The 16,438-nt window shown below is 43.6% G+C and overlaps 1 protein-coding gene across 3 annotated transcripts in view; it reads right to left on the bottom strand.

Annotated features, from left to right (window-relative positions):
* The window catches only part of CYTH1 (cytohesin 1), a 765,922-nt gene that overhangs the window by 122,976 nt on the left and 626,508 nt on the right, over positions 1-16,438 (bottom strand). For 2 of the 3 annotated variants that reach the window (XM_085617468.1, XM_085617469.1), the window contains exon 9: positions 457-569. In XM_085617468.1, coding sequence (XP_085473594.1) covers positions 457-569 — 113 coding nt within the window. The remainder of the gene's footprint in view (positions 1-456; positions 570-16,438) is intronic. The other variant, XM_085617467.1, reaches the window with a different exon arrangement.

Here is a 16,438-nt window from a genome sequence, read left to right as displayed (position 1 = left end):
TTTATGAGCTCAGTTCCAATTGATTTGCAGGCATTTCACCGCGGGTCAAAGACCAAAACACTATTGACATCGCTGTGATTGAAGTTTTTGGGGGGGGTTTGTGGCCTTTCCTCTTCTCTCCCCACCCTGCCCAAGGGCATTTTACCAACTTCAACTGCAGCACTGTTTAGTTAGGCGATGCGGTGCAGAAGGCACAATGTCCGGTGGCAAAATCAACAAGGCACAAAGTATGCAAAGTGCTCTTATTGGCTAATGTTTATCCATAGTGTGTAAGAAGAATGAACAAATCAGAATATATATTTGCTTTCAGCCCATGTTTTAGTATTTATCTGTGTCTACGAAGCATGTTGTCTTGAAACCGTCTTACCGTTTGGCAAAAACAATGCAAATTATTAGTGTTCTTATCGATTTTATTTGGTTGTGTACAGTGCACCTACATAGACAGATTTGCACTCACCGAGTTTGAGCAGCCAGCCCTCTCGGTCCGGATTGAAGAACGTGTGAGTCAGATCATTACCATCATCTTCTGGAATTTTGAATGGCTCGTTCTTGATACTGTCATAAAGGTTCTGAAACAGAAATAAACAAGTAAATTCACAGAGCAGGCCTCTAATGCTGGCTACATGGACTACTATATTGCTGTTTTGAGGTGCTTTACACATTTATTGATTTGTATTAAATGTGAATAATGGCAACTAGGGCATACAAGCAGTCATTAGGAAGAGAATAAAAATATAACAAGGAGAAATACAAATTCTTTGAGAGCAGGATCAAGACAGAAAACTAGGTGCTCAATACCAGAATTATACAAAAGGAACAAATGATGAACAGAATGGTGAACAATGCAAACATTAACCCCCAATGTCAAAGAGATCTGGGTTTAATCCATCAGGCTGGACTGTTCCAATGGGGAACAGGGTCAAGGCTGATTTGCATATGGCTTGGTCCAAACTGGAATGACGTGGTGAGCAAAATAACTATGGATTTTTTTTTTTTATTTCAAAAGAATTTTATTATTTTAAAGAAGCAAATACGGACATGAGATACAAGCAAAAGTGATACAATTGATATCAGACAAAGGCAATAAATATGTTAGAATAAAATTAAATAATAGGAAATCAACTCATTGTCATTCATTAATCCGCAGATATCAGATAAATAAATTAATTAAGGAGAGACGAAACAAATTGATATCCGGCAAAGATAATTATCAAAAGTATCACCATCAGATAGCAAAATAGGGATAAGAAGAAAGAAAAGAGAGGAAGAAAGAAAAGACGGAAAAGGTAGGAAAGAGATGAAGAAAGAAAAAGAGAGACAGGGAGGAAAAAAGGAAGAGGAGAGGATTTCCAAAGGATTCACCCGACACACAAGACAACACTAAAGAGACAAATCAAAGGGATATTGCTCCACCAACCCCTCGGAGGCCAACACCATGTACGAATCTAAGGCTTTCCAAACACCAGTAGATATAGAAGGAGAGAGATGAGCATGGTCAACTGACGTATGAGCACTTCGTAGAAAGGAAACCCAAGCCCACCAAGTATGGTAAGAGACGGATGAAAAGGATTTCCACTCCATGAGAATTACTTTGACTGCAATAGTCAATAAGAGATCCAGCAACTGTAACTCCATGGGATCTAAAGGCAGAGGGACTGGGGCCGCCAACGGACCTAAAAGGATTAATGGAAAAGAAAGTTGGAATTTAATATTAAAGATGAGCATGAGGTGTTTGTGAATTAAATCCCAAAAGGGTTGGAGAAGGGAGCAATCAAGGAACATATGTTGAAAATCGCCTGGTAAAAGCCCACAACTCCAGCACAGATTGTCTTCTTTGAGATTTAGCGAATACAAACGAATGGGAGTCCAGTGAAGAAGATTAATAGAGAAAAACTTAGACTGCATTAAAGAGGGGGCGATTTTGTTACGAAGAGAAAATTTACCAATATCTTGCCAGGTATCAGAAGAGATATGATCGGTAACTCTATGATCAAAATGATGTAGACATTTTTGCTGTGCGACAGTTTGAGAAGGAAGTGAAGAGGACGATAAGAATTTGTAAATCCGAGACGCAACATGACCAGTCCTGATCCATAACTGAAAAAGCGTAATCATAGGGGAAGAAGGATGAAGGTGCTTTTTAGCAAGTGCTACCTTTATCTTAAGAAAGGTATAAAAGTCTAAATTAGATAAAGAGAATTGTTGAGCTAGGGATGAGAAAGGGGAAGGGTCATTGTTGGAATCATAGAGATGTTTAACAAGTGAGACACCTTTCCCAGCCCAGTAAGACATCAACTCTGGATCAATATTAATTTTAATTTTAGAATTCCGCCAAATAGACGACCATCTAGTTTTATGCAGTGGAATTGCTACTCTTTTATCAACCTTGCGAACCGCAGCAATAGTGTCTAAAATAATAGAACGAGAGAATGGAATAAAAAGGGTATTCGTGGTTAAAAAAGAGGCAGTCGGCAGTGGGGATGCCAGTTCCTGTTCTATTGTCAACCATGCTGGAACATGAAGAGATGGAGAAGAAAACCAAAGGGCACCCTGGGACGCCAGAAAAGCAGTTTGATATTTCCCCCAATCAGGAAAATTACAGCCTCCCATATCATAAGATTTCCGTAAAAATTTATAAGCAATCCTAGCCCTTCTGTCATTCCATAGAAATTTGGAGGTAAGTAAGTCAAGTTCATGAAAGAAGGTATCAGAAAGCCTTACTGGAAGCATAGAGGAAACAAAATTAATAATAGGTGTGATCATCATTTTAAGAGTCTGCAGTCGGCCCCACCAAGAAATATGCTTCGGAGACCAAGTTTCTAAAAGACGTCTCACCTTAAGAATAGTTTGGGATTCATTATAAGTAGCCGTAGCATATAGAGTGGAACAAAAATAGATACCCAGGTATTTTAGCTGTTTAGATTGCCACTTAAATCCCGCCGAACCCATATGAGAAGAGAAACAGTAAGCATTTAAGGGGAACATCTCTGCCTTATCTTTGTTCAGAGTGTATCCTGAAACTTTTGAAAAAAGAGAAATCGTGTCCGAAATAGCAGGGATGGCCAGTGCAATATCATCAGAAAAAATGAGAACATCATCTGCATACGCAGCTGTTTTAATCTGATGAGACCCAAAAGAGAACCCCTTAATACCTGGATGTGAGTCAATCATTCTAAGAAGAGGATCAATAGATAACAAAAATAAAAGAGGAGACAAGGGACATCCCTGCCTAGTACCTTGGCGAAGGTTAAAAAAGGACGACGTAGCTCCATTCACTCTTATGTTCGCTCTAGGTTGGGAGTAAAGAGACATAACCATACGGATAAAGGAGTCACCAAGATTGTGTGCACATAGAACAGCTCGTAGAAAAGGCCAAGAGACCTTATCAAAGGCCTTTTCCGCATCAAGGGCCAAGGCCGCTGCCGGAAGCTTGGAGCGCTTGGCAGAACCGAGAAGGTGACAAAAAGTGCGGATATTGTCACGTGCAAGACGACCCTTCACAAAACCTGTTTGGGAAGGATGAACCAATAGAGGAATAAAGGATTCTAGACGTTTAGCTAATATTTTAGCAAAAATCTTAGCTTCCATGTTAAGAAGAGAAATAGGACGAAAATTTTTGGGATCCGAATGATCTTTTCCTTCTTTGGGGATTACTACAATAGTAGCATCAGCAGCAGAGCCAGACACAGAGCCATCTTTAGTAAAAGCATCAAAGACGGATTGAAGCTGCGGCACAATCTCAGGTATAAAGGTTTTATAAAACAAAATAGGATATCCATCAGGACCAGGAGCTTTACCAGAGCGAGTTGCTTTAATTGCAGAAATAATTTCGTCAGAGGTAATCGGGCCATTTAAAGAGATATTATCTGCCTCCGATATAGTTTTCACCGGAACTGTCTTTAAAAACTCTTGGCATTGTTCAAAAGAAGATTGAGTAGAAGGGGTATATAATTTATTATAAAAATCTCGAAAGACCTCAAGAATTTCAGTAGTCTGAAACTTTTTCTTACCAAGATGATCATTAATAGCAGAGATTTGTGAAGATTTATAAGAAGAATCTTGGAACTTTAATGTAGCCGCAAGCATCTTGCCAGCCCGGTTTTTTAGCAGCAACTTCTTAGATTTCTGAGCCTGAAGACCTATATGAGCTCTCTTAGTGACTATAGTATTATATGTATATTTTAAATTCTTAATAGATTGAAGGCAAGATTTATCTTTAGATTGCCGAAAAAGAGATTCCTGAGTTTTAATTTCCGCTGCTAAGTCCGTAAGTTCCTTTCTGATGGCAGCGTTCCTCTTTGACATACATTTAATGACCTGACCACGGAAAGTGCATTTAAAAGAGTCCCAAAGCACAACAGGGGAATCAACTGAACCCACATTCTCACGGAAAAACAACTCAATAGCATGGGAAAACTCTCGAACCTCGGAAACATCATGTAATATTTCTGTGTTTAGTCTCCAAGATCGAGGACTCGCCCTAGGGGTGAAGGACAAAAGTGTGAACGTCACCGCGGCTGGTCCGAAACCAAGATAGGGTGAATAAGCGGAGATGAGGAAGATTGAACAAGAGAGGAGTGAACCAAAAGAAAGTCAATACGTGAAAAGGACGAATGAGGAGACGAAAAAAAGGAGAAATCACTGCCAGTGGGATTATGAAGACGCCAGACATCCTGAAGATGGATAAGAGAGCACATATTGAGCATTTGTTTATGTGATTTAGGGGGACGAAAATTAAATGCAGAATTCCTATCTAGGATAGGATCCATTGGTAAATTAAAGTCACCACCTACAAGAAGATTACCAGAATGAGGTGTGTCATTTAGCTTTTTGGTGATTACTTTCCAAAAAGAGGGATCATCCTTGTTAGGGGCATAAATGTTCATGACAAAGAGATCAGCATTACCATCAGACAACTTAAATAATAACCAACGTCCCTCTGTATCCTGTTCAGAGGAAACAATAGACAAACCAGAATGTTTAGAAACTAAAGTAATTACCCCATTTCTTTTGCCACAAGCATCTGAACAAGCAACATCAGAAACCCATTCTTTCTTCAAAAATGACGCCTCCCTAGCAGAGACGTTCGTCTCTTGAAAAAGGACTAGATCCGAAGAAAGAGATTTGCAGTAATCTAATATCTTTGACCTTTTTACTGGATGATTTAAACCTTTCACATTAAGAGAAAGTATATTCAATCCAGACATAAAACCAATAATAGGGAAAAATGATATTCTATATTTGATAGAGGATGTACAACAACCAAAAAAACTTGAAAACAAACACTAGCCACCAACACAAAACAGGAAGAATCCAAGGAGGAAATCCGAAGAGAGAAGAGGAAAGAAGAGGAAAGAGAAAGCAGGAAAGTAGGCAGAAGAAGAAAGAGAAGAATCAACAAGGAAGGTCTGAAAAAGACCAAATTCATACCAGGGGGGACATGGGAAGATGAGCAAGGGGACCATCGCGAGGGATAAAACAATCAGCATAACCAGCCCCAAAATAGTACATAACTGATTATACTTAACTTAGAAGGAAAAATATCTGATACATGAACTAGAACTAGAATTCATTAGAGAATTCTAAAAACTATTCATCATGTAAGTCTAGATCGGAACATGTATATACCAAATTAATAAATATGTAACCAATACATTGTAACATAAAAGAATGGAGAAAGCAGAAGAGGGAAAAATGTCCAATGTTACAAATGAGGAAATGGTGAAAAACAAGCTAATAACTATCTCAAATATGAGAAAGCATCAAAACCGATACATAACTTATGAAGAGCAGGAAAGAATAAAGAAAAAGAAACGATTTCCACAGAAGATTATAAGGTGTAGTATGAAGAGAGAAGATGAAGCATAAGAAAGTAAAGGATGAAATAACTGACCAATATAACAGTCAATGAAGCTCTATGAAAGATAAATAAGAAAGCAAGTACATAGTAAAAAATGTAACATCTAAAGAAAGTTATCTAGTAAACTGTCCGCAAATACATAAACACTTGTTATACTTAATTTAATTTAAAGAGGCAAGAGTATCTTAAATATATAACTATATAAGTAAAATAGCAGTGGAATAAAATAGAAAAACTAACTATACAGACAATAAAGTTATCTCTATATATAGCAATTAATAAGTGTCTACGAAGCAATTTATGCAGCTAAACCATAAAACAATACAGATAATAATCAATAACGTACTCCATAGAGACGAAAACACCAAAACAAAAGAAAAAATACAACACCGCAAGAGTCAGAAATTGAAACCAGGGGGAGGAGCCAAGATGGCGACCGGAGCAGACGCTTGAGCGCCCTGCTCCGTCGGCCCTTGGCCTCGGACTATCATCCTGATTCCTATCCTTGCCGATTTTCGAGGTGCAACGTGTGCGACGACGCGCTGACCGCGCCGCCGCTTTCCCGGAGTCTTAGCCCGCCCGGATGCCGGAGTTCTTGGTGCCTTTGTTCCCCGCACTGGACCCCTGCTCTACTGTGGCCTCGGCCGGCCCCCTGGAAGCGTCGCAGTCACCGGACCCGCTGGTGCAAATCTGAGCCCCGCGGTCCCGATCCCGCCTCACGCCACGGACTGTCGCCAGAAGACCCGGGGGAGAGACGCCCGGACACCTCCTGCACCCTGCACCTGACGGGCTGGAGCTAGAGGGTAAGCCCCGGCGTGGCGGGTCTCCTACCCCGCTCTGTGGACCGCGCTGTGGAAGGCTGCAGACCCCCTTCTTCTATGGCCTAGTCGGCTGCAAAGAGAGCCCGAGGGAGGGGAAGCGACTGTTGGCTTTCACCTGTTGCGGCGCAGACCTGTTGGGAATTGCCTCCTTGTCACGACCCCCCCCTGGCCACGGTACCATTCAGTGGTAAAACATGGCACTGATTGCCTGCTCGCTGCTGGGGGGTGATGCTCCGGTCTCGCCCGCTGCCCGCTTCGCCCTCCCTCTACCAGACTCCAGCTCCCCAGTGCCGCCCCGGACTGCTGCCGCTGTGGGGGCGCAGCTTCCGCTGACATACGGCTCTATTCTGGCTGCCCTGCGGGACTTTCGTCTGCAATTGTGTGTCGGCTTGCAAACGCTAAGTGAGCGGTTCGACTCTATACTGTCTGCTGCGGGTCGTGAGCGCCCCGTTTGTGATCAACAAGACGTGAGTCTGCCAGTGCTTTGGTCCTCCTGCGGGGACGCAACGACTGGGTATAATGGTGCTACACTGGGGTCTGCATTTGGCTTTCCCGGCACCCAGGATCAATCGCTCTCCTGCTCAATGGCGGATACTTTGTTTCCCCGGTCATTGCTGCCTGCTTTGTTGTTGCCTGCCTCACAGTGCCCGCAGGAGTATCCAGCTGAGCTACACCTTACGTCCTCGAGGAACCGTTCACGGTGGCCTACGGCTCCTTTTATGTGGAACTCCTGTACTTTGCAGGCCAGGTCTGGATTTTATATGGTGTGCAAGGGGACCTCAATAGATGATCGGCGGCCATTTTGTGACTCTACTTCTCCATCTTCTTCCAAGCGGCCATATTGTCTTTGTCTGTTTGGGATGCGGGGCCTTCACGAGTGGGCGGGTCTAATCTTAAGCCCGCGATCGGGCCAGGGCTAGATTACTTTATGTCGTCATGGTTTCACGGACGGGCTGGACTGGGACTGGAATTGTTTGCATATGTTGTGCGCACTCGTCGCGATCTGTCTGCCTTCATTTCCTTGTTGTTACATGCTATCTTCACACGACCGCCTTTGGGTGTAGTGGGGTTTCAGTGTGTGGAGGCTTGGTTGGCCGGTGGTGTCGGGCGCTCCGAGGTTACGTGGGCTCCTCCCCGCCTTCTTTCTTCTTTCTTCTCTTAGTTACTTTACTCTATTCCTACTTTCTCTCTCGTCTATATTTCGGGTTCATTGGGCGACAGGCACTATGCTGGGGGGGGGGGCAGGCCGTAGCCTCCGCATTGGTGTAGGGTGGGGGGGGTAATTTACTGTTTCTTTTTAGTCTATGGGCCTCTTTCTTTCATGTCTCTGCGCTATACTTGTTTCGATTCGGGGTCCGGGTGTGGGGTGGATTGAGTGGGGGCGGCTTTTAGGGGGTGCGTATTTACTAATGTGATGATCCTGTTATCTAACTGCATCGCCTTACTGTATGAGATTTTCTATGGCTGTTTTAATGATGTTGCTGCTCTCCCGTGTATGAAGCCATCTCGCGGACTCGAATCTCCTTGTTTCTATCCTTTACTGACTTTTTTCTCGATAAAATTATTTTGAAAACCTTAAAATTAACCTTCACGTCTCCTTCCCCTGGTGTCAAGGATCCCTCCAGTGTATGAATCCTGAATCGTTGCTAATCTTGACCATTGATGCACAGGGGATGTACTGTTTGTCTCTGTGCTCAACCGTATTGTGGCCGGCCTGATGGTTGTAGGCCCGTATTTGTTCTTTTACTATGCACAAATAAAGGTTTTTAAAAAAAAAAAAAAAAAAAGAAATTGAAACCAGGAAGAAAGGAAGAACAAGAATGAACCGGAACCTGACACATATAAAAAAACAAGCAAAAAGGAAAAAGAATAGTATGCACGAAAAAAGCGAACAGGAGTGAGACCAACCTATCAAGAAACAATATCACGAAACAATAGAAAGTACATAAAGAAGAAATATCGAAGATATCGGTCCATTTCACCATAAAGATATGAGGTAGACCTGACAAAGAAATGGAGAAAAAACACAGGCCACACTGAGCTTACACCGTCACGCACGAGAAGAACAGCAACAGCACACCAACAACAGCGGACAATAAGACCACCATGCAGATCTAAAAAAGACAAACTTAATAGATCTGGATAAGAGAAAACTCATTGCAGTTATATGTAACCACGTCAGGTGCCAGAGGAACCAGGGTCCCGCGAGGCCTCCACTTGAAGTTCCATCTGCAGCTCCATCTGATTATCCAAAAATGAGGCTAAATCAGCAGGTTCATCAAAAATTCTGGAACGACCTTTGAAGGTAATGCGGAATTTTGAAGGGCCAGAAAAAGAAAAGGGAATATTCGTCTCAGAGAGACGCTTCCGGAGATTAAGAAAGCCCTTCCTCCTTATTACTGTGTCCCTAGCGAAGTCCTGAGAAATCGAAATGCGATGGCCATTCCATGAGACAGTTTTAACCTTCTGCATATGAGCCAGAATTTGTTCCGTATGTTGATGGCGCAGGGGCTTAAAAATTATCGCTCTTGGTTGCGTGGCAGATTTAGAGCGAAAGGTGGGAACACGGTGTGCCCGTTCCAGCTCAAAGTCTTTTTGAAAAGAAATTTGTAGCGTAGAAGGAAGCCACTGACATAAGAACTCAATCATAGCAGGGGCATCCTTCTCAACACCCTCCGGAAGACCAAAAATGCGCAGGTTGGATCTGCGGTTACGATCTTCTTGTTCAGTGAGATCTCTCCGCAATGCCGCCATTGAGCGTTCTAACTGGCAAAGAGTCCTAGATTGCTTCTGCATAGTATCCTCTGCACCACTAATGCGAGATTCTGTGGCTGATACACGAAGGGAGAGAGCCTTGAAATCATTCCTAATGGCTGCCACCTCCACTTGCAGCAAATCTGTGTTAGTCTTGGTAGACTGCGCAATGTCGTGAACCTCATTAAGGCGCGTCAGAATAGTCTCAAGCGTGGAAGTGGTGTCTTTGTGAGGATTGTCCGGAGTAGGAGATATTTGCTTGGACCTCTTAAGAGAAGCTTTAGAGTCCTTTGCGTCTTTAGCAGTTGGTGACAAGCCCATATTTGCAGCCATAGAGCACACAGCCACCGTAGGCGCAAAATACAGCACCTCAGAGAAATGAAGGGAAGGAAAAAGCCAAAGGATACTAGTATATAATATATAAAAAAGAAATGAGCAAAAAGTGGAAAGCGCACTTTCAGCAGCCAACACAGGAAAGAACTAATGGCGGGCTTACATGGCAAATGAGAGGAGTCTCATGACAAAAATATAATGTTCTCCAGGTATCAAAAGAAACGCCTTCCGAACACAAAAAGACCAAGAAGCAGGGTGTCATAGAGCAGAAAAACACCAAATAAAGGCATCTGAGGCACTCTGAGGAGAAGTATAGTTAAAGAAAGTCCAAATATTCTCACCACAGGTAGTAATGCAGCGTGGGTAATGAACGAAGTCCAATATAAACATCCAGAACTATAAAGATAATCACCAGCACCTGCTTTCCATCATTCCTGGCAAGTTCGGAGAAAAAGCGCCACCGTGTTGTGGAGAAAAAGCATCTCCGTCAGATAAGAAAAAACAAAATGGCGGCCGCTCGTAAAAGCACCGAGCACCACCACAAAACGGCAGAAAAACAGTTATGGTAGCTCCAGAGATCGAAAATCCCGCTCAGGCAACACACGGCAACATCAGGGATAAAAGGCCACCTTTCAGCATGTATGGGGCAATGTGAGGTAATAAATAAGCCTCCGACGGCCCTCGCTCGGCACGGAGCTCAAGCGCGACCCGCCATCTCGTAGCGGCGCGCAAGCCACGCCCCTTTATTGTCCAAAATACCTATGGATTAAACCAGCTCTGTGACTCTGGGTGAATGTTTGACAATGTTCAGATCAATGCATAGTCGAATACTGTTGTCAGGTTTATGGGCCAAAACGATGGGAGAAACCCATTCAGATGACTCGATCTCTTCAATGATATCATCTTTAACCATAGAGTCTAAAATGTCTTTCAGTTCTGCTCTAACACTAATTGAAACACCCCATAATTTTTGTTTTACGGGAACAGCATTTGACTTGACTTTAATCCTATGACTAAAACCTTCAAGTTTACCCAATTTATCCGAAAATACTTGAGGATATAAATCCGTAATTTCTGCTCCAGATAGTGATAACGCAAGTACTGAAACTGGTTCTTTGTTTCTGGGATTCAAAACAATACCTAACTTAGCTTGGTCACTCCAACCTAAAACATTTACACCTTTGAAAGCTATATATAGTTTGATGACTGCAGAGTTGCCTTTAAACTTAATAGGTACAACCTTAAACCCAATAAAATCAATCTTGGAACCATCAAAATTGAACGCAATAATATCTGGTTTGCAGAGAGAATCACAATCAATCAACCCTCCTAGGCATTTTGTGCAATAATCCAGAGTAATTATGGTCCAAGGGGAACCAGAATCTGCCATAAGTTCCAACTCTCTTTCCATGATGTAAACAATACACTTGGGCGAAGAGATAGTATCAATCTCAGAATCTTCAAGATTGTTTTGAATGGAAACCACAATACCAGACTCTATGCCACCCTGAGACTGATCCTCAACAGAATTATTGTGAGAAACATAAGAAACTTTATCTTTATTTAGAGTAGATGGGGACGACTGAAGATTTTTTGTTAAGCTGAATTTAGGTACATTCTTACACATTTTAGAAAAATGTCCTGTACGTCCACATTTATTGCATTCCTTGCCCATTGCAGGACAATATGGAAAGGACGCAATATGATCAGGATTACCACATCTGTAACAATAGAACTGTTTAGAGCTGTTGTTACTTTTGTAACTGGAAACAGATTTCGATGTACTAGGACTAACTACACCAACCTCACTAGATGTACTGGGTTTGGTATCCTTGTTGAGGGATTTAATCCATTTATCAGATTTTTCTAAGGCCTTGGCTGTACTAATGGCCAATTCCAAACTGGGATCACCTAAAATCCACAACTGCTCTTGTACCTTCTTACTTTTGACATGAACAATTATTTGATCCCTAATCATTTCGTCTGTCATGAAGCCAAAATTACAATGTAGGGACAATGCACGAAGAGCTGTAAGAAATTCATCAAAGCTTTCATTTTTATCTTGAGCTCTGGTGTAAAATTTGAACCTGTTGAGTGCTACACTAGTGGTAGGTTTAAACCTACAGTCTGTATGTAGAACAGCTTTGTCGTAAACATTAGTCACCTCCAGATCTAACTGGAGGAAGAGTTCTGTACACAAGTTGATCTTCTGAACCTAAAGAATGGAGGAAAATATATTTTTTTCTTTCGACTGACATACGTTCACCATCTATGGCTTTAAGAAACATAAAAAATTCCTCCTTCCATCTTGTCCACGGTATAGGTGGTTCTCCCTTTGATTGTAAGAATTTAGAATGTGGATCAAATTGCATTGTAACAATATAAAAACTATAATTCAAAAACTAAGAATAATACCAGTCTATGTATGTCACATTAAAACTTTGGTAGTCCAGGTGTGCCTGTCACTGAAAAGAACAGGCTAATACTCCTTACAAGATAATCCTGTAATACAATATAAGTACTGCAATACTTTCAAAAGTATATGTTACACAAAATGATGATAACAGTAAATGAATATCCTGAAAAATATACTAGGTGTGCTTATATTTTCATGTGCACGTGAAAGGAATATGCTACTTACCAGTGTGCATCTGTTCTTGGCATGTAGAGCTGCAGATCTACACACTTTTGCATAGATCGCCATCTGGTGTTGGGCCCGGATGTTTGCAGTTTGTTTTTCCTCTTGGAAAGTCTTTGGAAGTCACGAGGTCGGTGACTCCTCCCTTGGTTCGTATTGCGCATGGGCTTCGGCTCCATCCTAAGATTGTTTTTCGCCAGCAGGGAAAGATGGAGCGTAGTAATAACAGTGAAGAAACCCATGTGTGTTATATCTAAATAAGATAGACTGGAACAGATACAGGTAGCCGGGGAGGTGGGTGGGCGTGTGTAGATCTGCAGATCTACATGCCAAGAACAGATGCACACTGGTAGGTAGCATATTCCGTTCGAGGCATATGAGCTGCAGATTACACACTTTTGCATAGACTATATAGCAGTTCCCAACCTTAGCGGCGACCACCGGTATCTGTTGCAGTGGTTTGAAATAGTGTTTTTAGTACAGCCTGGCCCACACTAGCTTGTTGCTTGGTTTGCACATCTACACAGTAATGTTTAGTGAAAGTGTGCGGTGTTGACCATGTAGCTGCCTTGCAGATATCATCTAATGGGATGTTCCCTAGAAAAGCCAAAGAAGCCCCTATCTTTCTTGTAGAGTGGGCTTTAGGGGGAACAGATAGCGTGCGTTTTGCTTTGTGGTAGCAAATCTGTATGCATTTTACAATCCACCTAGCTATCCCTGATTTAGAGATGGGGTTGCCTTTATGAGGTGGAGAGAAAGAGACAAACAGTTGCTTTGTCTTCCTGAAAGGTTGTGTTCTCTGGATATAGTAAAGCAAGGCCCTTTTAACATCCAGTGTGTGTAGAGCCCTTTCTGCAACCGTTTGAGGTTGCGAGAAAAAAACCGGCAATTCTACCGATTGGTTTCGATGAAAGGGTGAGATGACTTTGGGTAGGAATTTTGGGTTGGTACGTAGGACAACCTTGTTCGGGTGCATTTGGAGAAAAGGTTCTTGTATAGTAAGTGCTTGTATTTCACTGACCCTTCTAAGGGAGGTGATAGCTACAAGGAAAGCTGTTTTCCATGTGAGGAATTGCAGTTCGCATTTATGCAAGGGTTCAAAAGGCGGACCCATCAGCCTTGTGAGCACTATATTTAAGTTCCACACAGGTGAGGGTGGCACTCTGGGGGGAATTATTCGTTTTAGGCCTTCCATGAAGGCTTTAATGGCAGGCACTCTGAAAAGTGATAGGTGCTGTCTGTTTTGTAGGTTAGTGGCAATTGCTGCGAGGTGTAGCCGAATGGATGTATATACTAGGTTACATCTTTGTAGATATCGTAAGTAGCATATGATGTGCCCGTATGGATGCGTCTAGAGGGTTGATTGTGTTGTTATGGCAATAAACAACAAATCTTTTCCACTTGGCAGCGTAGCAGGCTCTAGTGGTAGGGCGTCTAGCTTCTCTGATAACATTCATACAGTCGGGGGGAAGGTTAAGGTATCCGAATTCTAGGATCTCAGGAGCCAGATCGCAAGGTTGAGCTGAGCTGGGTCCGGGTGTCTGATCTCTCCATGGTTCTGGGTTAGGAGGCATGGTGAGAGGTGTAATTTTTGGTGTGGCACTACTGAGAGTTCCAGCAGCGTGGTGTACCACGGTTGTCTGGCCCATGTTGGAGCTACTAAAATGAGTGTGAGGGAGTGCTGTTGTAGCTTTCGCACCACTAATGGAATTAGTGGGAGAGGTGGAAAGGCGTATGCAAATTTGCCTGACCAGTTCATCCATATCACATTGCCTTTGGACAATGGGTGTGGGTATCTGGCGGCGAAGCTTGGGCATTTTTTGTTTTCGTGGGTGGCGAATAGGTCTATTTGTGGATGCCCCCACATCTGAAAGAACGGGTGAAGAACCTGCGGGTGAAGTTCCCACTCGTGGATCTGTTGCGTCTGTCTGCTGAGCAGATCTGCCATGGTGTTTTGGACTCCTGGGACGTGCTGGGCCAGGAGAAAGATTTTGTGTGGGATTGCCCATCTCCATATGCTCTGTGCTAGTTGAGAGAGCTGTGGAGAGTGTGTGCCGCCTTGTTTCTGGATGTAGTACATGGCAGTCATGTTGTCTGTGCGGATAAGGACTGCTTTGCCTAAAATCTGTGTGTGAAAGGATTTTAGGGCTAGAAAGATTGCCAGTAACTCCAGATGATTGATGTGGAGTAACTTTTGTTGTGGCGTCCATGTGCCCTGCACTGTGAGGTGTAGTAGATGAGCTCCCCATCCGGAGAGCGATGCGTCTGTTGTCAGGATTATTTGTGGAACCGGGTCCAGGAACGGTCGACCTCTGGAAAGATTTGTGGTGTTCCACCACTGCAGAGAGCGATGGGTGCGACCGTCTACCAACACCAGATCTGTCAGTTGCCCCTGGGCCTGGTTCCATTGGCGCGCTAAGCACTCTTGGAGTGGACGCATCTGGAGTCTTGCATGAGGCACTATGAAAATGCAAGAGGCCATCATCCCTATCAGTTGCATAAACACTCTTGCTGGGAGGGAGTGTTGAAGTATGAATTTTTGACGCAAAGCCTGAATGCTTGCGATCCTTGCCGGATTGGGGTAGGCAATGGCTTTTGAGGTGTCTATGGTGGCACCGAGGTATTGCTCTATGTGGGATGGTGTTAGCTGGGACTTTTGGTCGTTCACCGTGAAGCCTAGTTGGTGAAGTAGCTGGATTGTAGTGGCGGTGTGGTGTACACATTGGTTGTAGGACGCGGCTTTTATCAGCCAGTCGTCCAGATACGGGAAGACGTGAATGTGCTGTCTTCTGAGGTGTGCCGCCACTACCGCTAGGCACTTGGTAAATACCCGTGGTGCTGTTGTGACCCCGAATGGGAGCACCTTGAACTGGTAGTGTTGCCTGTCCACTACGAATCTGAGGTACTTTCTGTGGGCATGGTGTACCGGAATGTGAAAGTACGCGTCTTTCAAGTCCAGTGTGGTGAGAAAGTCGTTCTGGGAGAGGAGCGGAAGTACCTGCTGAAGTGTTACCATGTGAAAATGGTCCGAATGTATGTATGTGTTTAGAGGCCGGAGATCTAAGATAGGTCGTAGAGTCTCGTCTCTTTTTGGCATTAGAAAACATAGTAGACCCCTACATTTTGCTGATCGTGGGGGACCTGTTCTATTGCGTGTTTTTGTAGGAGGGAGATTACCTCCTGTTTTAGTAACGTGGAATGTTCTTGTGACATTGGGCGTTGCCTGGGTGCAATTTGGGGGGGGTAGATGTGAGTTCTAGGCAGTACCCTGAACGAAAAATCTGGGTCACCCACTTGTCTGATGTGATGGACTCCCAGACGTGAAGGAAATTTTGTAGTCTGCCCCCGGCTGGAGTGGGATGGTCTGGGGGGAGCAGGGGAAAAGTCATTGGGTAGGCGGTGTGGCAGAGCGGGCGGTATTTGTTTTGCCTCTGCCTTTATTGTTATTGCCTCTATAGCCGCCTCTTTGATAACCTTTTGTGAAGGTGGACTGAGGAGGGGATTTGAAGGACGTGGACGCGCTATCTGAGGAGTAGCCTCTGCCTGTGCCCCGAAAGCAAGAGCGGCGAAAGGAGCGTCTAGGAGGGTGTGACTGTAGGGCTCCCATAGATTTCGCCGTATCTGTGTCTTTTTTCATCTTCTCGAGGGCCCCATCTATCTTTGGACCGAATAAATGTTCCTGATCGAACGGATGGTTTAATATGGAGGCTTGTACCTCGGGTTTAAAGTCTGAAACTCTCAGCCAAGCGTGTCGACGGAGTAGGACACTGGTGTTAATGGCCCTGGAGGCTGTGTCTGCTGCGTCCAAGGCACAGCGTATAGAGGTATTAGTTATGGTCTTACCCTCTTGGATTAATCATTGGCCCTATTTTTATATTTTTCTGGGAGATGGTGCATGATGGTTTCTAGTTCATCATAATGCGCTCTGTCGTATCTGGCCAATAGCGCTTGAGTGTTGGCGATACGCCATATATTAGCTGCCTGTGACGCAGTGCGTTTTCCTGACGCGTCCAGGAGCTTTGATTCTTTGTC

Source organism: Triturus cristatus, chromosome 7, assembly GCF_964204655.1.
Source record: "Triturus cristatus chromosome 7, aTriCri1.1, whole genome shotgun sequence".
Classification (NCBI taxonomy): Eukaryota; Metazoa; Chordata; class Amphibia; order Caudata; family Salamandridae; genus Triturus; species Triturus cristatus.
Note: the sequence above shows the minus strand (reverse complement) of the source record. Positions and strands in the feature narration are given on the sequence as shown.